This window comes from Rhinatrema bivittatum, chromosome 11, assembly GCF_901001135.1.
Source record: "Rhinatrema bivittatum chromosome 11, aRhiBiv1.1, whole genome shotgun sequence".
In the NCBI taxonomy this organism is placed as follows: Eukaryota; Metazoa; Chordata; class Amphibia; order Gymnophiona; family Rhinatrematidae; genus Rhinatrema; species Rhinatrema bivittatum.
This window is the reverse complement of record NC_042625.1, coordinates 53,220,179-53,244,151: the sequence shown is the minus strand read 5'-3', so window position 1 is coordinate 53,244,151 and position 23,973 is coordinate 53,220,179. Positions and strand designations below refer to the sequence as shown.

At 44.8% G+C, this 23,973-nt stretch overlaps 1 protein-coding gene across 1 annotated transcript in view; it reads right to left on the bottom strand.

Annotated features, from left to right (window-relative positions):
• EIF4ENIF1 (eukaryotic translation initiation factor 4E nuclear import factor 1) overlaps window positions 1–23,973 on the bottom strand; it is a 144,170-nt gene that overhangs the window by 85,297 nt on the left and 34,900 nt on the right. The window contains 4 exon segments of the mRNA XM_029619635.1: window positions 9,327–9,556; window positions 10,561–10,740; window positions 11,933–12,068; window positions 13,975–14,144. Coding sequence (XP_029475495.1) covers window positions 9,327–9,556; window positions 10,561–10,740; window positions 11,933–12,068; window positions 13,975–14,144 — 716 coding nt within the window.

The following is a 23,973-nucleotide window of genomic DNA, read 5'->3' as shown; positions in this document are numbered from 1 at the left end:
GTGTCTTGAGATGAATCGTCAGTCCAGGTGTTATAGGGATCAGCACCTGTCCCTGTAGGAACCCGAGAAGGATGGAAGCATTGTATTCCTGAATGTCCTGGTCTAGGATCTGAAGGCAGACAGGAAGGTCCTGGAGGCCACCAATGGAAGGCATCGAGGGGCATCGATGGTTGAGGGCATCGGAAGGACTCTCGATGGGGTAATGCGGAATGGTGTTTTCCCCTCCCGATGACAGGGTAGCAGGGAAGGCACTGGAGCCATCAGTAGAAAAGTGGGCTATGAGCGCTTCCATCTTCGAGCAGTGGTGCCATGCTGCCGGAATGGATCGATGGTCTGTTTCTGCGACCGGCACGATTTGGTACTGGGGGATCCTTGGAATCTGCATCGCCTTATCGATGGCCTCCTGAAACCATCCGGTCCAGTTCTTCATGGAGACCTGGAGACAAGCAGCCCCGGTTTCGGAAGGGAAGAAGGAGGCAGAGGCATAGCTGGTAGTGACCACCGTTAAAGGCTTAGTTGCGGCTCCCGATACCCGTCTGGGTGAAAGTTGTCCTCGGTGACCTGTCGCGGAAAGGGTCTGTGCCCTTTCTTAGAACGGGTTTCTTTCTTCGATGGCGGCTCAGATGAGGGTGAGGTCGGATGATCCGAGACTTCCGGTGTTGATGCTGATGTTTTTCTCTACGATCCCCTCGGTCCTGAGGGGAAGTAGAGGTAGTTGTAGGCCGAGAAGTCGTCGATGCTGGATGGTCACCGGCTGGTGATCAATACTGGCGCGAAGTGAACAGTGCCGGTTCAGATGATGTCAATGCAAAAGACTGTGTCGGAGTTTGGGAACGGAAGAGAAGTTCCATTTTCTCATTTTGGCCTTGAGACCTTTTGGTGTCATTAAGGCACATTTGGTGCAAGTCAGGACATCATGCTCGCACCCAAGACACATTACACAGACTTTATGCGGGTCTGTTATAGACATGGTGCGAGTACAGTCCGGGCACCAATGGAACCCTGACGCCATGGCCTTTGAAAAATTTAGCCGTTGTACGGTCGACGGCCAGTAGGCCGCGAGGGCCAAACTCAATGGGAATCAACCAAAAACAGGTTGAAACTTACCTGAGTACCACAGAGTCAAAAATTTGAAGGAGGGACCCCTGTGGGGTATGAAAGTTTTTAGTAATTCCGTGAGGAAAATTGTCAGGAATCTCTGTGGAGCTCCTTAACCTGCATGGCTACTGCTGTGCAGAAAAGAGGACTGAAGGGGGACCCCTGCTGGCTGCAGGTTTAGTGGCCATGCTGGGCATGTCCAGTAGGTTATCATCACAAACTTCCACCCGTTCACCACTGTATTCCAGTGTACCTTACTTGTGCACACACAAACATGAAACAATCGTATCACTGGTCAATAATTCATATAAATCAATCTAGCCAAGTATATGTAGGCCCCTCACTCTAAGGGTCTGTCAAGGGGAGAGGGAGACCAACCAAAATATGGGAACAGATGAGTATTGACGGTTCCTCTCGTATCTTTTGAAACCCTCGTGCTATAAAAAGCGGTGATTGAATGCTGAGCTTTGTTTAGTCTGCTTGACATTTTAGAAAAAAGGCAAAAAATTTCAAAAAATTTTTAAAAAATGATTTATAATTAAAGCAAGGTGGCCCCATACCTATTTAGGAGTCTGTATGTTTTGACAGACCCTTAGAGTGAGGGGCCAACATATACTTGGCTAGATTGATTTATATGAATTATTGACCAGTGATACGATTGTTTCGTGTTTGTGTGTGCACATGTCCAGTAGGTGCCAGTGAAAGTTCTAGAAACTTTGACAAAAGTGTTCCGTGATTGGGCTCCATCCTGTGATGTCACCCATATGTGAAGACTATCATCCTGCTTGTCCTGTGAGAAATATCTGTAGACATATCTATTGTCTGTTATTGTTTTATTGAGTTGTTTTTAGTTATTCACACTGTTTTCTACCTAGGTAAGCCACCCTGATCATTCTAGAAGGATGGTATAAAATCTATTTGTAAGCTAACATAGGAATATATCATTGCAAATCGCACAATAAAGGGACCACTACACACAGGACCAATGTGGCCATCTATTTGAAAACTTATGTACACACAAGGAAAAAGTTCTCAGGTACTTCATCTTCTGACTATTGCTATGATTTGTTTATTCTTCACCCAGTGGCATCTGAAGCACTACATTAACTTTTCATAATCCACCACTGCCCAAATCAAATCACAAACAAAACAGTCACTCCCCTACTTTATAAAATCTGTTCCAGCCATGCAACAAATCCGCATAGGAGAATAGCTGCTCATTGTAACCAAGGTCCCACCATTACAGGTAGATACCAGGCCTTTCCAACTGCTCTTCTGAAGATGTGGGTGAAAGTGAAATTGCTTACCTTGTAATAGATGTTATCCCAGGACAGCAGGATGTAGTCCTCACATATGGGTGACATCAATGGAGCCCTATCACTGAAAACTGTCAAAGTTTCTAGAAACTTGATTGGCAGCCTGAGCATTGCCCAGCATGCCATGATATTCTCAGCCACAGGGTCTCCCTTCAGTCTCGTATGTAGCAATAAGCGTTAGCAAAAACAAACTGTATTGGACCCAACTTCGCGGGGTGGTGGGCGGGTTTCATGAGGACTACATCCTGCTGTCCTGGGATAACACCTATTACAAGGTAAGCAATTTTGTTTTATCCCCAGACAAGCAGGATGATAGTCCTCACATATGGGTGATTAGCAAGCTAGAGGCAGAGTCATTTTGTAGTGAAGCAGGTTGGATGTAGAAGGAGTTGGGATTATACTGGAAACAAGTTCTTTAAGACAGATTGTCTGTAGACTGAATCTTGTCGTCCTTTGTCCAAACAGTAATGAGCTGCAAAGGTGTGAAGAGAACTCCATGTTGCAGCTTTACATATGTCGATAACTGGCACTGAACGATAGTGTGCTACTGAGGTTGACATTTCTCTTACTGAATGTGCCTTTACTCACCCTTGGAGAGGAAGGCCTGCTTTTTCATAACAGAACTCTATATAATCTGCTAGCCAGTTGGAGAGAGTGTGTTTGCCCACTGGATTACCTGGTTTGTTTGGATCAAAAGAAACAGAGTTGAGTGGATTTCCTGTGGACTGCAGTGTGGTCTAAGTAGTATGCTAGCGCACGTTTACAGTCCAAGGTATGTAAAGTCCTTTCACCTTGGTGAGTGAGGCCTTGGGAAGAACGTGGGCAAAACTATGGATTGGTTCAAGTGGAATTCCGTAACTACCTTAGGGAGGAATTTTGGATATGTACGGAGAATCACTCATGTAGGAATTTTGTATAGGGTGAGTACATGACAAGTGCTTGTAACTCACTAACCCTTCTAGCAGATGTAATGGCTATGAAGAAGCTAGTCTTCCATGTGAGAAATTTAACATCGCAGGAATTCATGGGTTCAAAAGGAGAATGCATGAGCCTTGTTAACACCAGATTGAGGTCCCATTCTGTGACCGATGGCCGTATTGGTGGTTTAAGGCGAGTTAAACTTCTCATATATCTACTGACAAGAGGTTGTATGGATATTGGTGCATCTCCCATCTTATGGTAAGCAGAGATTGCACTTAAATGTACTCTTACAGATGAGGTCTGGAGACCAGAGTCTGAAAGATGACAAATAGTCTAGCAAAAGGTGTGGGGCAGGAGAACGGGTCAATGTCCTTTGGCGTGCACCACAAAGTAAATCTTTTCCATTTCGAAGAATAGTTCCTTTGTGTGGAAGGTTTTCGTGAAGCTATAAGCACTTGAGAGACATTAGTTGAAAGATTGAGGAGTTGTAAGATCAAGCTTTCAACATCCAGGCTGTCAGATAGGGATTGAAGGTTGGGATGGTGCAACCTGCCCTGGTCTTGAGTTATGAGAGTGGGAGCTACACCCAGGCGAATTGGCTCTGCGATCGAGAGGTTGAGAAGTATGGGAAACCATATTTGTCAAGGCCAATGTGGGGCTATGAGTACCATGGACCCCCTTGTCCTGCTGTAGCTTCACTAGAGTTTTGGTTATTAGCGGTATCGGAGGATACGTGTATAGAAGGCCTGAGTTCCAAGGGCAAGCAAAGGTGTCCTTGGCTGGCTGGTGTTTGTGTAGAGAGCAGAACCTGTCCACTTTGTGATTCAGGTGTGATGCAAAGAGGTCTATTGTTGGTTGTCCCCAATGTTGAAATATCCTGGTCGCTACTAAGGGATCCAGGGACCATTCGTGAGGCTGGAACTGACGACTGAGGCGATCTGCAACTATGTTGTGGATGCCTGCTAGATAAGGGGCCCAGAGAAACATGGAATGTGTCAGGGCTCAGTCCCAAATCTGTGCTGCTTCTTGACAAAGGAGATACGAGGCCCTACCTCCCTGTTTGTTCAGGTACCACATGGCTACTGTATTGTCTGTTTGAATTAGAACAGTCTTGTGTGAAAGGCAGTCCTCGAACGCATGTAGAGCATAACATATAGCTCGAAGTTCCAGGAAAATGATTTGAAATGTTGCTTTGAGTTTTGTCCAGGTACCCTGGGTTTGGAGATTGTCTATGTGAGCTCCCCAACCTAAGGTGGATGCATCTGTAGTTAGTTATCTGTGGGACTGGTTGTTGGAAGGGTAGGCCCTTGTGCAAGTTGTCCCTGTTTGCCCAAAGGAGAAATGAACGTAGCTGGTGGGTTACTTGAATTGGAGCGGATAGTGGTTGAATGGCTTGTATCCATTGTGACTTTAATGTCCATTGGGTTATTCTCATGGCTAGTCTGGCCATAGGAATGACGAACTGTGGAGGCCATGTGACCTAGTAAAGTGAGAAACTGATGAGCTGTCGCTTGTTTCTGCAAATGTAGCGAGTTTGCTAACAAGGAGAGTTTCTGCCCGATTATCGGGTAGGAAAGCTCTTGATAGGATGGTGTTCAATTCAGGTACAATGAATTGTAGCAGGTGAGACTGTATAAGATGGAACTTTTGGTAATTGATGAGAAACCCCATTGAGTGCAGCAGAGTGATTGTCCGTATGAGAGAAACAAGAGCTCCTTGTTGCTGATGAGCCGTTGTCCAGGTATGGGAAAAACGTGTACACTTTTTGTGTAAGTGTGCTGCTACTACTGCAAGGCATTTTGTGAACACTCTGGGTGCTGAGGCAAGCCTGAATGGTAGTACCCTGCATTGGAAATGCCGTCGACCCACCAGGAAACGCAGATACTTGCGAGGAGGGAATATTGAAATGTGAGCATAAGCGTCTTGTAGATCCAGAGAACAAAGCCAATCTCCTGTTTGAAGAAGGGGAAGAATGGTGCCTAGAGAAACCATCCTGAACTTTTCTTTCCTTAGAAATTTGTTGAGATTTCTGAGGTCTAGGATGGGACGTAGGCCTCCTGTTTTCTTTGGAATGAGGAAATAACAGGAGTAGAATCTTCTACTCTGCTAAGTCCGGGGCACCAGTTCTATGGCTCTGGCTCTCAGAAGGGTGGATAATTCTGCTTGCAGATGAATGATGTGATTTTCGTTTAGCGAGATAGGCCTTGCAGGAGAGTCTCTTGGAAGAGAGAAGAAATTGAGTTGGTAACCTCATGATATTGAGAGTACCCATTGGTCTGTTAACTGGAACCAATGATTGTAAAAGAAGGAAACTACCTCCTACTGGCAAGCTTGGGGTGGGATGTGGTTCTAGGCTGTCTGGGTTGAGATCTTTGCTGTGGACAAGAAGATCTACCCCTGGATGCTGGTGGATAATACCGTCTCGGCCTGCTGAATGGTTTTCTGGCTTTTCTTGGTGGATGGCGGGGCGCTGACAAGGAAGAGCCTTGTGGGTCCGATAGTTGGCACAATGTCTGTGTGTTTAAGTTGGGCCACTGCATCCTGTACCTTTGACCCAAACAGGTTGTTGCCCATGCATGGCAAGTCCACCAGCTTATCCTGGACCTCAGGCCTGAGGTCAGAGGCTTTTAGCCAGGCCCAGTGGCGTGCACTGACTCCTGAAGCAGCAACTCTTGAGGATGTTTCAAAGCTATCATAAGCTGCATGGACTTCATGATTTCCAGGTTCTAGTCCTTTATGAAAAATTGTTTGAGCTGCATCCTGGTACTGTCGAGGTAGGGAATCCTTGAGTTCCTGCATTTGCTTCCATAGATTCCTCTGGTATTGCGTCATATAGAGTTGGTAAGATGCTATCCTGGAGTTAAGCATAGCTCCTTGGAATACCTTTCTCCCTAGAGAGTCGAGGAATCGATCCTTCCCTGGTAGAGCAGAGGAATGAGGTTGTACTCTCTTAGATTTTTTCTGAGCCGACAATTACTACAGATTGATGTGGTAACTGACATTTGGTAACCAGGAACATGTTGGACAAGATATGTAGTGTCCACTCTTATTAATTGGTGGAACAGAACATGGATGTTCCCAAAGTCTGTGTTGTAATTCCATGAGTACTTCATGGATAGGAATGGCCAAGACTTCTTTGGGTGGATCCACGAATTGTAGGACTTCCAAAGTCTGCTGCCTTGTATTTTCCTTGACACTAATTTGAAAGGGATTGTGTCTGTCATATCTTTAATGAAAGTCATGAAGGACAAGTCTTCTGGTGGAGACTTTTTCCTTCCTTCAGGAGGAGATTGCTCAGACATGAAGCTTTCTGATGAAGAATCTATTTTTCTCCTCCCATGAGTCGCATGGCACTTGTTTGGAAGGAGAAGTAGGGGGAAGACCCCAGTGGAAGTGATGGAACCACTGGTCTGAAGAGTCCTGAAGGTCCTGGTTGAGGTTGTTGTGTGTCGCTGCCAGATGTCTCTGCTCCGCTCACCTTACCTCATTGGCGACTCCCTTAGAGGTTGATGGAAGGCTAGCTGCTGCAGTGTCTCCATGCTGTCCTCCTCTGGCATTCCCAGACCAGCTCGACGCTGCAAACTGCCATGTTGACCAGATACCTAAGGGCGTGTGCGCATGGCCCGACTGATGTACCAGCGTTGGCGTGAACCTCAGGGGCGTCCCCCTGAGATGATGTCACCAGCTCCAGATATTTAAGGTCTCAGTTTTCGCTAACAAGGCGAGTTAGCAAGGAATTGGATACCTAGCTTCCTCCTGGTCGCTGCGGATGGGATTTGCTCTCCACAACCCTAGCTAGTCTGCCTCATCGGACTTCACTAGAGGTACCCGTTCCTCGGGGGTCTCGCTTTCTCTTTCTTTGCAGGTCACAGTCCGGAAACTGTACTCTCTCCTCGAGGGCCCACGTCCTGGACTTGCTCCCGAATACCACTTCTGCTAAGAAGTCATTGCTGCTTATAACTGAGTTTCAGTCTCTCTCAGAGCTTTCCCTGGGTACAGGTATTTGCTCCTCGAGGGCCTAATGCATACCAACTCCTGGGCTGCCTTAAGAGACTATTGTGTGAGTGTTACCATCAAGAACTTGTTCCAGAACTCTGCATATACTGCCTACTCATTGTCTTAGTTTCTCTACAGCTCAGCCACCCTGGGATCGCTGTTCCAATACTTGAGGGACTACAGCCGAGCCGGGCGCTTCCAGCTCACTACTGCCACCTCTGGTGGTTTACTATATTGTCTAATAAAATAAACTAGTGTGTGTGTCTCCTACACTAAGCCTGATCCTCTTGGGATTTCCCCCGAGGGCGTGGTCACCTGCCACTGGTCCAAGGATCCACCCACAACTATTCTAAATAACTACAGATTGCTAAATATCAGCTTAACAGAGCTTTCTGACAGAGGGCCTTGTCCAGAAATGTCTCCTAGTCCTACAGGCTTAGTAGGAAGAGGGTGCGGTGGGATGGCACCGACTAGAGCATCGAGTCTATCCATTAGCATTTGAAATATTGAGAATTCTGGTTGTCCTGGAGCCCCAGGCGTGGGTACTGGCATTGGAAATGCAGATGGGATGGGCATTGGTGCTTATCTTATCCTCGGGGATTGCCCCAGCATCGGTGGAGGCACCAGCATCGACATTGCTTCGGCGAGAGCATCGGCATTGATGGTCAATGTTCCTGAAGTGCTTCACGTACTGCCTGGCAGATGAACCCTCTCAGTTCCTCCGTAATAGCTGATGCAGGCAGAGCAGCTATATGTGGTGTGTCATCGGCCTTACCACAGGGCCCTGTGGAGGCTCGATGTCCAGCACCTCGATGGATGGAGAATGCCCCTGTGTATCTTGTAGTCTAAGCCGCTTGGCTGTCGACTTCTCTGGGGATAGTAGAGATTCCGGAATCGAAGCATGTCGATGGCCATGTTTAGATCGGTGCTCCGTGGCTTTTTCAAGGCCCGATGCAGACTTTATCGATGCTGCGGATGGGGGTCAGTGACGACTGGTCCCCTGAACCCTCCAGACTTTTTTTTTTTTTTTTTTTTTAAAGGATTATCCTTTTCGAAGCTCCGGCCGGAGATGACTGAGTGGACGTTGTGGAACAAATGTTCCATTTTTTCTTGCCGTGCTTTCCGACCTTTGGCGGTCATTTCTGTACATTTTGGGCAGGATGAAACATCATGGGACTGACCCAAACAGAGAACACACTCAAGGTGTGGATCCATAATTGACATCGTGCAATTACATTTGGGGCATTTTTTAAAGCCTGTAGCCATGATCACAACGACAGCCAATGGATATGTGACTAAAAGTTGTGGAAACTCGAAAAGAGTCGGAAGGGATGTTGTACTCGCTGGCCAGTGGTAAAGAGAGACCCCGATGTGGGATAGAAAAAATGAAATTTTAATCTGATTTTTAGTCAGAAATTGTGTGAAGAATTTCACACAGGGTTCCTGCTCTGCGATGCTGAAAACAGCATGAAAAACAAAGACTGAAGGGAGACCCCTGTGGCTGAGAATATCATGGCATGCTCAGTGGGCTCAGGATGCCAGTCAAAAGTTTCTAGAAACTTAGTTTTCTCGTGATAGGGCTCCATTGATGTCTTCACCCATATGTGAGGACTATTATCCTGCTTGTCCTGGGATAATATCCTGCAACCCAAATGGTTTGGAGTTGATCTGAATTAACTTTTCATTTTCCCAAACCTGTGCTCAAAGCAAGATACATTGAGACTCAGTAGGCAGGTCCCTGCCCAAGAGGGCTTATAATAAGTCTGTACTTGAGACAACTGAGGTGACATGACTTACCCAAGGTCACAAGGAGCTTCAGCGAGAAGCAGGATTTGAACCCTGGCTTCCCTGTTTTGCGCCATTTTCCGACACACAGACCTTATTTATTCAGTACCAGGAGCAGATTTAAGTGTAGGTATATACATCTAGTGCCATGGCAGGGTTCAGAGGTCAGGATACATTTCTCTCTGGAAGCACCAGCCATGTAGTACTTACATTGGCCTTAGGTTGGCAAGGCAGTGTCCCACTTGCCTTCATACTGCTGACTAGCTTGTTGAAGGCAGACATATCGCCATCTTTCTTGGGCAGCCTGGTATCAACCATAGTCAAAGCCTCCTCCAGCTGATCTACCATGAAAGGGGTGGCAATTTTCCCTTCTTGTTCCACTTTCAGGCCTTTAAGTCCAGCCTCAACTTCTTCCACTGAAAGGACCACACCTGTGTGCGCTGTAAAGTGTGAAGCACAGTTACAACTAGCATCCACATATATAGCCATTGCTAATCATACAGGATTGAGGGTGGGGGCTTGCCAGATGTGGCCAGTTCTAGGTACTCTGCCTGGCAAATAAAAGAAAGCTTCCTAGATTGCATGGCCAAAGTGATACAAGATTTGTAAGTTTGTCTTTAGGTCAGAGGTACTACACTACACTACACAACAAAAACTCCAGGCACTTTGCATTTTCTCCAGTTATCTTTTTGAATTCAGTTTTGAGAGGTAGACCCTATGAGTTTCATATCAGGTCTTATGCAGTGCCTGCACTGCAGCTGAAGGACAGAGAGGGACTAGTCTGCAAGACGACTTATAGACTGATTCCAGTGCTGTAGAGGATAGGCTGAGGAGTATAGTTAAATCAATCTGACTTTTCTGAAAAATGCTCTGAATTATCTCTGTCCTTGCTTACAAGCTGGGGAGAAGAATATGGAGGTGTTTGCGGCTTTTTGTCTGAATAGGAAGTGCCGATTACATTCTACCCTTTTTGCAGCTAGGTAACCTCAGGATAGCAACCCACACAGCAGCCCCAGTAACATTGCTACCACCTGCTTTAGCAAGAAACGGTTTCACCTGCCTTCTTCACCTCATCTAATTTGCTCAGTTCAGCCAATACAACAAATTCTCAGCCAGGAGCCACACCAGGATTCCTTCAGGAACTTAGACTCAAGTGCAGCCACTCTGTCAGCATTGTGTGATAACAGGACTCCTCCACCTCCCTCAGGAGCTGTGAATGCTCTCTACACAACATTCCTAGCCAGCCTGTCCTGGGAAGTGAACCCTGCTTCTTTGTACGGAAGCGCCAATCACTGTACCACTGGGCTGCTCCCCTCTCCTTTTAAGGCACAGTACAAATGCCAAGGGTCCAAGATAGAGTAATTTGCCTCTGATGGGACTACAGCTTGGTATTCCCTTCTCCCCACCTCAATTACCAGCATTACTCTCCCTACACAGCCCTTACTGCTCTCCCGAAGCTTTTCTTTGTTGGCTGTCAGACTTGAAAGAAGAGGTTTCAGATCAACTTTGGCTTTATGGAGCATCTCTAAGATATCCACTTTGTTTTCTGCACCATCTTCAAACTGAATGGGAGCAAAGTAATTTGCAGCATTATGGGCTGGGGATGGAATTCGTGGCTCCAGACCTGTAACAAGAAAAGTGACAACTTCATTAGTACTGAAAGTGATGCCACAAACATGCTCTCCCATTACATTCTACTACTGCCTCATGTCCCCGTACAATTCTCCAAGGAAAGGGCAGAATAGTATTACTTTGCTCCTATCACAGCAACTTAAAGGTAAATGGCAATTCCTACCAAGGAATTTATTTAAAAATCATTTAAATCGCCCAACAGAAAATATCTTCCTAAGCGATTTTCAACAAATTCAAAACATAAGAATAAAAAATTTCACAACAAAATACAATATCAGACCTTCTGGACAATTTTTCCTTCAGTTCCTCTGCTAAACACCTAATTACTGAACAATTTCACTCAAACTAGTTTTTAAAGCTTTCCTAAGTTTTAAAAGATCTACCTTCTCTCATACTCAAGTGAGAAGTTGTTCCAAAGATGGGGGGATTGTTCCAGAAAATGATCTTGCCTTTAAACAAGAATGTTGAAACATTTTAACCTCATGAATCTAACCTTTCAGGGACCTTAGACATCTACTAGGTCTATATACCAACTAAGAATTCTTCAGCTGCTGTGACCCTATTCCTTTCAAAGTTTTAAAAGCCAGGATCAAGTTCTTAAACTTACACCTAGATCTCACTGGTAACCAATGCAAATCCAATAGTGGTTCTGCAGGGGTTTTCCTGGTACATCTGGTTATTACACGAGCCACCATATTCTAGATAATCTGCAGTTTTCAGCTAGTTTCATCAGGCAGTCCCAAAAATAAAGCACTGCAATAAGTGATATAAGAATCAACTAAGGTGAAGACTACAGATCTCAATTATCACATCCAGAAATGGCCTGAATTGTTTAAGCAATTTAATTCTCAAACATTTCCTCAGAGACATGTTTTTCTAAATTCTATGCTGAATCCAATTGGACTCACCTTTGGGGAAAAAAAAAAACTCCACCCCATCCATTTCAACAGGAGATCTAATTTCCCAGAAACAAATTTCCATTTCCTGGGAATTCAATACCAATTCATTATCTGACAACCATGTTTTCATCAATTCCAAGCAGGAATGCCCATGCTCTAGAGCACCGTTGCCCAGTCCTAGTGGCCAGTCCTCTTCCCTTCTTACATTCAATAGAGGGAATGCAGTCCAAAACACCCAAAAAAGAAATAAGTAACAGCAAGAGGAGTGTATCCCAGTAGTCTCACCTGCCAGTCTCTCCAATTCTTCATGTGGCGTGGACCTCAGACTGCTGCTGCGACTCCCCGACCGACTAGGATTGGAGAACCATCTGCTGAATCTGCTAGCAGAGACAGACCCCTCCCCAAGCACATCTTCTATCATCTAAACCAGAGAGAGGGGGGCAGGAAGTGGGTAAGTCAAATTGCAGGCCAACAGCAGTATGGCATGTGCACATGAGGTCAATACAAAGACAAAAACAAAAAAAACCAGGACCCTTACCTGTCTGATGTGTAAACATTCCTTGGATGCTGCAAATCTGACATGAAGGATTCAGACCTCAGGGTGCAGGGTAGCTACATAGTTATCTTCACTAGAAACTGCACCACAACCTCTCCTTCAGACTCTATGCAATCATTCAACAGCAAATAGACTACAGCTATTTGATGAATTTCAGTTCATCTGTGAATGTTTCTAACTTTGCAGTAGGGATCACAGGTTTCACTTTGACTACTGCAGTCTAATGATTTTATGCATTTTAATCTACAATGGATTCCCATGCTGCTCTGCTGTTTACAAAATTTTCCCACTCGCAAGAAAAGTTCTTGCTCCCACAAAGATGCTTTAATATTAAAATTTGCCACAAAGTCAAAATAAGATTTATATGTTTGAGGAGAGCTCTTACTGTCCAGGAGAATAAAGTGGCACCAACTCTTTAAAGCAGTATTTTATTTTAACTGGCTAAGCCACAAGTTAGGTTGACAATCTTAGTGCCCTAGAACTCTGGGCCCCTTGCTGCAGATACTCCAGTCTACTGGTGAGCTCCTCTAATGGGAAGTGTGTTAGCATTAGCAACAAGAAATCTATAAATGCAGAGAAGATTTAAAAAAAAAAAAAAAAAAAAAAAAAAAAAAAAAAAAAAAGAGTCGGTCTACTATACCAATTACACTGTGATATTTCAGCCAAGCTAATTTTTATGCTGGTGAATATGCAACAGAAGGTACTCTGGTTTTAGATCAATTTTCCTATTGGCGTTAGAATACTTGTTTGAATACGCAACACTTAAGACACTAAAAGCGTAAGTGGCCTTGCAAAGCACCACAGCACGAGGGAGGGCTCAACCAGTTCAGCAGTTCATGACAAAGAAGAGACATCTCACTAGCAACAGCAGAAGACACCAGCATAGGCACAGTCATGCAGTGGCCATTGATCTTTTATTCCCAGAAGTAGAAGGACATGAACTATGGTCTCTACTGCCCCAGTTAGGCCTCACTTCCCCATTTCTTTCATCAAGATGCCAGAACTACAGTGTACCCAAAACAGACCAACTGCTCTACAATAACCATGAAGAGAAGCCAGATAAGTCAGACCTTGCCAGCATTGCACAACCTCAATTTACAACTTTACCACTCAAGAATATATAATATGTTGTAAGCAGAAATAGTACTTTTAGCTGCACTTGAATTTAAATGTTCACTTCATTATGGTGGGGGAGAAGTTGGCAGATCAGCAGGCTGGAAATTGGTCACAAGATGAGCCAGGACATCATCAGAAGGATCTTTGCAACACACGCACACTTGTATCATAGAACCACAAGGTACAAACTCAGATGCTACAAGTGGTAGTTGTATCAACCACCACAACATGAAATATCTCCTGCATAGGTGACTACTGAAAAAAGGAAGATGAGAGGAGAGCAAAGGTGTGGATAGCTGCACCATTACAGTGAATTGTGAAATAGTTACACAGCAGCCTAAAGAGCAAGGCACCGAAAGCAGAAATAGTGGCAGTCCTCTCATTAGGACCATATAGCCCCACATACAAACACCACATTAACCCAATGAGAAGCAGGGAAACAGCTCAACACGCCACTGATCTTTAGCAGCAGATGCCAATCATTTCCCAGAGACTTAAAGAGGAAATGTAAACTCCCCCAGCAAGTCCTTGTAATTGTTTGCTTGCGCAGGCTGTTTAATTTGATTTACTAGATTTGGAGACCTGCTTGGGCTCCCCAACCCCTGCTGCTGTTTCCCTGACTCCTGCCACACCCCTGTGCGACCCCATTACTCACCAATGCTAAGCCTGGTACGCTCTTATCAAGGTTAAAGAACTCGTTGAAGTCAAACTCCCCTGGAGCTGGCTGTGGCAGTTCCACATCCCGGGGAACTTCCTGATCTGCTGTAGTCTCATGAGTCACATCAACCTCTGCTTCTTCTGCTACTCCACCATTGCATTCAAACCCTGGGGAGCACAAAAAAGAAAACCATCAAGGACCAAGCCAGATTTACCTCTTCTGTGCCCGGGGGAGGGGAGAGGGGTAGTCTCTCCAAGAATGCAGAGGAATTTTCCCTCAAGGGAATGCCACTGTGAAATGGGTGCCTTCCCCTCCACAGACTAGCCCTCTTAAGTGCCACCTCAGCCTTAAAGAGGGTCAGGGGGTTGGTAGGAATTCTATAATGCACCAAACAGTGGCCTACTCCTGCAACTTTAAAGGGGCAGATATGATGCTGCTCAGGGTGAGAGTCACTTAGAAGAAAGTGCCACCCCTTTCACTTTGGTGCTCCTAGACAGCTACCGGGCAGTAGGGTCTGGTCTGTACAATTCTTCTGGTTCTTCTCATCCACTGCCTGAAGAATGCAAGGCTTTCAGAAGACCGTACTTTGAAATGCATTTCATAATGGCATTCCCTTGAGGGCAAGAGAATTCCACTGCATCCTTGGAGAGAAAAAAAAAAAAAAAAATTAAACCTCCCCTCTCCTCCCCACTTTGAAATGCAAGCACCAACTCCAACCATGTCAGCTCTCCCAGCAGATACCAGACAATGCTATAGATGTCTGGAACTATAACATCAATACTGCCCTCAAGCAATTAGCCTCACTCCGTCTCAGAAATATTAAAGGCCTGACAAATGCACCATGCTTCACAGTCACTAGCTGACAAAAACAATCCTTACTGTGAGCTGAGACTCAATAGCAGAAAGCCATCTGAACTGAAGATCTCTGCAATTATCTATACTAGATTCATAGACTCTCAAATATAGCAAAATGTAGCTATTTCACAAAAGATAGGAAAATTGGTTCTTACCTGCTAATTTTTATTTAGTATCACAGATCAGTCCAGATTCCTGGGTTTTGCCTCCCTTCCAGCAGATGGAGACAGTTTTGCTGACAGTGCCACCTTCAATCCCTCAGCATTGAACTGCATCCAAGCCAAGATACCAAACTACATAATCACACACCCCTGAACTAGTAGAAGAAAGTGGAATATTGCAATTGGGGGGGGGGGGGGGGGGGAGAAATAAACGTTTTCCAACATTAATAACAGGACAAATGTAAACTAAACCTGTGCAGTTCTTCAGCCAACTTACAATAAGAATCCACTATTTTCCCCACAACAAATGGGCAGGACTCTGGACTGATCCAGGAAAATTAGCAGGTAAAAACCAAAATTTCCTTTCCTGTTCATACCCAGATCAGTCCAGACTCCTGGGATGTACCCAAGCTTCCCTAAACAGGGTGGGACTGCGAGAGTTCTGCTCGAAGCACACTTTGCCCAGGGCCTCCAGAGCCTGACATCCGAATGATAATGCCTGGTCAAAGTGTGCAATGACTTCCAAGTAGCCATCCTAAAAATTTCATGGTGATTCCTGCTGACATTCGGCCCAAGACTCCACTTGTGACAGAGTAGAGTAAGCCCTTAAAGCCTCAGGAATACAACATCCTTGACAGATGTCTGCTGAACCTATTGCTTCCTTCAACCACCGCATTATGGTGGATTTTGAAGCTTTATATCCTTTCACCTCTCCATAGCACAAAGAGATGATCAGACACCTAGAAACTATTAGTGATCTTAAGATACCGCAATGCCTGCTTTACATCCAAGAGCCTCAACTCTCACGTGTGGTGATGCTGCATCCAGGTTTGAAAAGGCCGGAAGTTCTGCCGATTGACTCAAGTGGAATGCAGACACCAACTTCAGAAGGAAAGAAGGAAACGTACACAAAAGATGCCGGAATCTGAAATCCTCAAAACAGGATCCCTACATGACAAAGCCTTAAGCTCTGAAATCCTTCAGGTGGAACAGATTACCACCAGAAAAACCTTTAAAGGTGAAATGTTTCATAGTTTCCCTTCTAAGAGGCTGAAACGAACAGTACACATTCCTTTAAGAACCAAGTTAAGGCTGCAGGACGACAACTTCTGCACCATAGGATGCAAATGCCTCACCTCCCAGAGAAAAATGCACTACATCAGGATGTGCAGCTAAGGCTGCTCTCTGCACCTTGCCTCGAAGACAGCCCAATGCCACCACCTGTATTCTGAGGGAGTTAAAAGGCCAAACCCTTCACTAATCCTTGCTGCAAGAAGGTTAAAATGTGTGCCACAGACACTCGAGTAGATTTACCAATGCTGCTCTGAGCGCAGAGATTCAAAAACTCCAGATCCTCACATATGCTAAGGACGTGGAAGGCTTCCTAGCCAGCAGCAGAGTAGAAATGTCATCCTCAAAATACTCTTTCCACTTTAAACGCTTCCTCTCAAAAACCAAGCCACAAGATCGAAGCAAGCTGCCTGGATCTGAAAATTTATTTATTTATTTTTATATACTGATTTTCTTGCATCAAATGCAAATCAAACCGGTTTACAGTGAAACAGTATAAGCAGGAAATGGAATTCCTTAGTCTAATACATAGAACATCTATAATGAATTACTTAAAAAATGTATAAAGCTAAAACATTGATAAAGATTACCTTTACAAATAAATCATAAACAAAATTATGTTACAAAGGAGCACAAAGGTTAGCACTTTGAGAAGTTTTGGTAGATTGTCAAGCCACAATGGGCTGTCCACCACTAGATTGACCAGATCTGCAAACCATGGTTGCTGCGGCCACTCCAGCACCACTAGAATCACCTCTCCCAGATGAATCTCTACTCACCACAACACTTTGCCACCAGCAGCCAGGGTGTAAACACATACAGGAGAATATCCCAAGACCATGGAAGCAACAAGACATCAACCCCTTCTGCTCCATGCTACCTTCTGTGACTGAAGCATAATGTCTTGGCATTTTGCTGAGACACTATCAAGTCCATGTAGGGCATGCCCCATCTCCAACGGATAAGATGCTTTGCTTCCTCCGACTGCTCCCACTCTGGGATCCAGATTTTGCCAGCTGAGAAAAATCCACCTTCATATTGTCTATCCTGGCTATGTGAAATGCCACCAATGATGCCAGATACTACTCTGCCCAAAGTAGCAGCTCCTGGGCTGCTTGAGTCACCACCCGACTTCTGGTACCACCCTGCCGGTTGATGTAAGCCACAGTCGCATTGGCCAGTTAAGTATCTTATCAGACAGACAATTGCGCAAGAGAGGCAGAAAGGCCCACAAAATGAACCACACCACACTTGTGTAACCGATCAAGAGACCACAATGCCTCTTCCGTCGACTACTGGCCTTGTGCTGATAGTCTGGCAAATAGCTCCCCATCCGGAGAGACTGCCATCAGTGGTAACTGTTCAGCTTGGAGAAGAGACTGCTGAGGGGGGATATGATAGAGGTCTTGAACGAGCAGATGTGAATCTGAAGAGGTTAGGGCTGTTCAGCTTGGAGAAGAGACGGCTGAGGGGGGATATGATAGAGGTCTTTAAGATCATGAGAGGTCTTGAACGAGTAGATGTGACTTATTTACACTTTCGAATAATAGAAGGACTAGGGGGCATTCCATGAAGTTAGCAAGTAACACATTTAAGACTAATCGGAGAAAATTCTTTCACTCAACGCACAATAAAGCTCTGGAATTTGTTGCCAGAGAAGGTAGTTAGTGCAGTTAGTGTAGCTGGGTTCAAAAAAGGTTTGGATAAGTTCTTGGAGGAGAAGTCCATTAATGGCTATTAATCAATTATACTTAGGGAATAGCCACTGCTATTAATTGCATCAGTAGCATGGGTTCTTCTTAGTGTTTGGGTAATTGCCAGGTTCTTGTGGCCTGGTTTTTGGCCTCTGTTGGAAACAGGATGCTGGACTTGATGGACCCTTGGTCTGACCCAGCATGGTAATTTCTTATGTTATGTACACTTTTAGATAATAGAAGGACTAGAGGGCACCCCATGAAGTTGGCAAGTAGCGCATTTAAGATTAATTGGAGAAAATTCTCTCACTCAATGAACAATCAGGCTCTGGAATTTGTTACCAGAGGATGTGGTTGGTGCAGTTGCGTTTAAAAAAAAGAAGGTTTGGATAAGTTCTTGGAGGAGAAGTCCATTAGCTGCTATTAATCAAATTGACTTAGGGAATGGTCTCTGCTTTACTGGCATCAATAGCATGGGATCTTCTTGGAGTTTGGTTACTTGCCAGGTTCTTCTGGCCTGGCTTCTGTTGGAAACAGGATGATGGGCTTGTTAGACCCTTGGTCTGACTCAGCATGGCAATTTCTTATGTTCTTACTATCCAATTTGGAACCTCCAAGTCCACTATGCGACTTAACTGGTCCCGACCAAGCCACCATGACAGACTGGACCTGGCTAGCTCCATAAGAGGTAGTGGAAGATTGAAGTTGCTCTGACAACAGATTCCACCAGGCAGCAAAGGCCTCTGCAGAGGCAGCATATGAGCAAATACCCAAGGAACCAGCTCCAAAGTGGAAACCATACAACAGAGAACCTGCAGGTAATCCCAGACCCTGGGCATTACTCTAATAAACTGCGACTCTGCAGTGAGAAACGCTTTCCTAATCCCAAAGCATGCCCCCAGGAACTCCAACACTCGAGTAGGGGTAACATGACTGACAGATTTACCATCCAACCCAAGGATCTCAACCACTGTCGCACCAAAGCCACTGCCTGCCTGCAAAGGTCCTCTGACTTCATTCAAATGAGACAATCGACCAGATATGGGCAAACTAGAATGTCATCCTTCCTGAGAGCCGCTGCCACCACCACGACCATCACCTTAGTGAAGTTCCTCAAAGCAGTTGCCAACCTGAATGGAAGGGCACAAAATTGGAAAAAGTGTCCGAGGATCATGAACTGCAGGAACCTCTGGTGATCCAGTCGGATTGCTATGTGTAAGTACACTTTGGCCAAATTCAGGGAAGTCAAGAACTCTCCTTTGTGCACCATAGCAATGACAGAGTGCAGGGTCTCCATCTGAAAATGAGGAACTTTTGACAGCCATCTTTTCCTCTAAGTCCAAAATTGAGCAGAACAAATTGAATTCCTTCCTGTCCCTCACTCCCTTACAGGGAAGGGAACAATGGCCCCCAGCATCTACAAACTGTTAGGGGTCTCCTGGACCTTTTGGCCACAGAAGCACAAAGGGAGACCATGAACAAATCCTTTAGCAGATGAATAAATTCTAACATATAAATGTCTTATGCTTAAGACCCACTGGTTTGTCATAATCTTGGCCCACTTCTCAAAAAAGATTCAAAAGGACCCCGTATAGCCAGAAAAGAGGGGCGGACCAGCCTCCATTCATTGGATGGATTTGGCTCTACCAGCACCCTGGCTGGAACCATCTCTTTTCGGCTTTCAACCGCAAAAGGACTGGTTTCCAGGACTACTGTCTCCCGGTGCCTAGTCTCTGGGCTCCTGCTGAAAGTGCCCATTAACCCGAAACTGAGAATGCATAGGAAAAGATCCGTTTCCCCCTTTTGGCTTATCCTCAGTCAATCTATGCCCTTTATATTCTCCCAGATGTTTCATTAGCTACTCTACGTTCTCCCAAAGAGCAATTTCCTTTTAAAAGGCAACATTTCTGAGGCTTAAACCAAACATCTGCCAACCAGTTTCACAACCAAAAGGAGTCTAGCTGAGACTGTTGACAGTTCTGAAAAGTTGTTCAGATGAGGTCATATAATGCATCCACCCCATAGGCCATAACAGCCTCTATCCACTCTGCCTGCTTCACATCTAATGCAGATATCGCTTTTTCAGCCTGCAACAAAACTGCTGCACACCAAGGCACATATGCCTAAAGCAGACACCTCAAAAATGTTTGGGATGAACTTTCAGCTTCCCGTCCTGCAGAACCAGCCACTGGAATGATTGTCTTAGTGACTGCAGACAGTGAGGCATCCACTTTTAGAAGTCTCAAGAGCTCAAGTATCCCCTCTGGCAATGATATAGAACTTACCCATTGCCCTACCAAACCTTCAGACTGGTCTCTGGGGTATCCCACACCCTGACCACTAGCTTAACTGATTTATGGAAAGGGAAAGATTTCACTGGACCTCTTGAACCATCCATGACCAGATTCTTCTTGCAGAACCTTTATCCCCAGCTCTTCCCTGTGGGGGGGAAACCCCCCCCCCCACCCACCATAAACCACCATCTTCAGATCGCTCCCTCTTCTAAGTCAGGGCTCGTCCTAGCTCCTCTTCCAGAGCCTATCCTTCCAGCGAAGGATCCTCCTCCTCCAAACCCTCTGAGACCTCGTCTGCAGTGTTTGACCATTTGGACAAACCAAGGACTCACTGAACACCCTTGTGGCACTGTTAGCCCACGAAACCCTGGACCTTTTCCTGAGCTGTGGATCCAAGGGCCTCTCCTACCTAGAAACACGCCACCCCCTCCCCCCCTGGCTAGATATGCTTTATGCATCAAAAGCACAAACTCCAATGAGAAAGCTGCAGAATCATCCGAATCCTCCCCCAGGATGTCTTCATCCTCATCCAACTGTGGCCCCCCCCCCCCCCCCCGAGCTCCCCAGCTCTCCATGGGGGTGCGATCAGCCAGGGACAGTGGCCGATGGAATTCCCTCCCTCCTCACAGTTTCTGAAGCAGCCATGAGTGAAGACAAATTGACCGCTGTTCCTGCACTAACCAGGAAGGGGCCCGTGGTCTCACCTGATGCACAGGATAGCCCTCTAGGTCCTTGAGGCTTTCCCAATACAGTCTCAGTCGTTACCGAGCTGCCTTCTCCCCCAGAAAGGCAGTGGGAACAGAGGTTGGCACAGGACAGCCATGCACATCACTGCACGTGTTACACTTCCTGCCACAAACCATGATTCCAGTCTGCCCTGACTGAGTGCAATTAGCTGCCAAAGAGGATGGTCCCACCAGGACCTGCCAACCTCCTGGGAGGAAGCCTCCAAACAATCTTTTTTTAAAGCTAAAACCTAAATTTCCAGACTGCAGGTTTTGCACCTCTAACATCTGCTGAAGACAAATATAGAGAGAGTCTGCAGGTGGCACACTAGGTTATGTGGCAGTGTTAGCAAAACTTCATCTGCTGGAAGGGAGGCAAAACCCATGAGTCTGGACTGATCTGGGTAGGAAGAGGAATGAAACATACCTTATTACTAACTACTACTGACATTTATAGGGGCTTTGATTCTGGGACTTCCTCCTTAATGATTCTTCTGGATATCAGCTCAGCTTTAACACACTGAATCACAACATATTTCACTCATCTGACATAGGACGGTTCCTGAAATTACTAATCATGGATCACATCCTACCTCGCGGGCAGAATTCAGCAGGTGAGAATAGCAAATGATACTTCATGGTTTTCCATCTGAATAGGTATTTCTCATGGTTTGGCTCTATCTGCTATACAGTTCAATACCTGGCTCCTCTCATCTCTTCTTTGATCTATCTTACCATATCTATGCTGACAATTCCCGATCCTCTTCCCAATCACATCATCCTGGTCAACAACTTAGTTCATTTCTGTCTTTCCTCTGTCAGAGTCTGTCTCAACTATAATAAATTCAAGTTCAGCAAAACAGATTATGACCCTGGGATGTTCTACCCTTCTCTCATTCCCTCCTCACAATTTGAGGAGGGTATTCCTGTTACTAATACTGTTAGTTATCTTTGGGTTTATCTTTACTCCATGTTAGCTTTACATAGGTCTACATGGATGTCATCCAGTCTTCATTTTACAAACTACATCTATTGCTTCATCTAAAACCACTACTAGATGCACAAAAAAATTTAAACCATACTTGTCTAATCTTAACCTCACGATTATTACGATGCTTTATATACCGGCTTCCGTTATGCTACCATTAAACCTCGCCAACCGATACAAAATTCTGCTGCACGGCTACTTACTAACACAGACACAAACATTACTCCAACTCTTCCAGCCTTACATTGGCTTCCAACTGAATATTGCATTCAATATGAAACAGGTACTGCTAGTCCATAATTTATTATACCAAGTCAGCTTGTCATGGATATACAGTACTCAAAATCTATATACCAACTAGCTCTCGATCAGTCTCCAAATTCCTACTGGAAATTCCTTCCCTACATTCAGCTAGACTGTTTTCTCCCGTTGGACGACATTTTCACTTGCTGGACCTACACACTGGAATTCTTTACCACAACACATATGGCTCCAGACAAATAAAAGATTTTAAAATAGCATTAAACATCTCTTTGCTACTGCTTTCTCCCTAACTCCTCCAGTTACTTAAGCGCCCTTGCAGTAAGGCATGTCCCATGAAGCCATGGCCAAAGATGCAGCCATTAGAAAGTGCAAAACAAGTTGATGTTTTATGTCAATGTTTAACAGAAAGATTAAATGAATTCTTTGCTTCTGTGTTTACTAATGAGGATGTTGGGGGCGATACCAGTTCTGGTGATGTTTTCAGGGGGTGATGAGTCAGATGAACTGAACCAAATCACTGTGAACATGGAAGGTTAGTTTGTCAATCTGGCCTACTACAAGAGTAGCAAATCACCTGGAACAGATGGTATGCATCCTAGGGTACTGAAGGAACTCAAAAATGAAATTTCTGATCCATTAGTTAAAGTTTGATACCTATCATTAAAATCATCCATTGCACCTGAAGACTGAAGGGTGGCCAATGTAACCCCAATATTTAAAAGGGGCTCCAGGGGTGATTTGGGTAACTACAGACCAGTGAGCCTGACTTCAGTGCCAGGAAAAATAGTGGAAACTATTCAAAAGATCAAAATTGTAGAGCATATAGAAAGACTTGGTTTAATGGAACACAGTCAACAGATTTACCCAAGGGAAATCTTGCCTAACAAATCTGCTTCATTTTTTTGAAGGGGTTAATAAACATGTGGATAAAGGTGAACTGGTAGATGTGGTATATTTGGATTTTCAGAAGGCGTTTGACAAAGTCCCTCACGAGAGGCTTCTAAAAACTAAAAAAAAGTCATGGGATAGGAGGCAATGTCCTTTCATGGATTACAAACTGGTTAAAAGACAGGAAACAGTAGGATTAAATGGTCAATTTTCTCAGTGGAAAAGGGTAAACAGTGGAGTACCTCAGGGATCTGTACTAGGACCGGTGCGTATGTATGCATGCATGATTTATTCTATATATATATATATAATAAATGATCTAGAAAGGAATATGACAAGTGAGGTTATTAAATTTGCAGATGATACAAAATTATTCAGAGTAGTTATATCACAAGCAGACTGTGATACATTACAGGAGGACCTTGCACGACTGGAAGATTGGGCATCCAAATAGCAGATGAAATGTAATGTGGACAAGTGCAAGGTGTTGCATATAGGGAAAAATAACCCTTGCTGTAGTTACATGTTAGGTTCCATATTAGGAGCTACCACCCAGGAAAAAGATCTAGGCATGGGTGGATGATACTTTAAAATAGTCAGCTCAGTGTGCTGCAGCAGTCAAAAAAGCAAGCAATATTAGGAATTATTAGGAAGGGAATGGTTAAAACAGAAAATGTCATAATGCCTCTATTGCTCATGGTGAGACTGCACCTTGAATACCGTGTACAATTCTGGTCATCGCATCTCAAAAAAAATATAATTGCGATGGAAAAGGTACAGAGTAGGGCAACCAAAATGATAAAGGGGATTGAACAGTTCTCCTATGAAGAAAGGCTGAAGAGGTTAGGGCTTTTCAGCTTGGAGAAGAGACTGCCGAGGGGGGATATAATAGAGGTCTTGAACGAGTAGATGTGAATCTGTTATTTACACTTTCGAATAAGAGGAGGACTAGGGGGCATTCCATGAAGTTAGCAAGTAGCACATTTAAGACTAATCTATTTATTTATTTTAGTTTTTTCTATACCGGCATTCGTGAGAGTGTCACATCATGCCGGT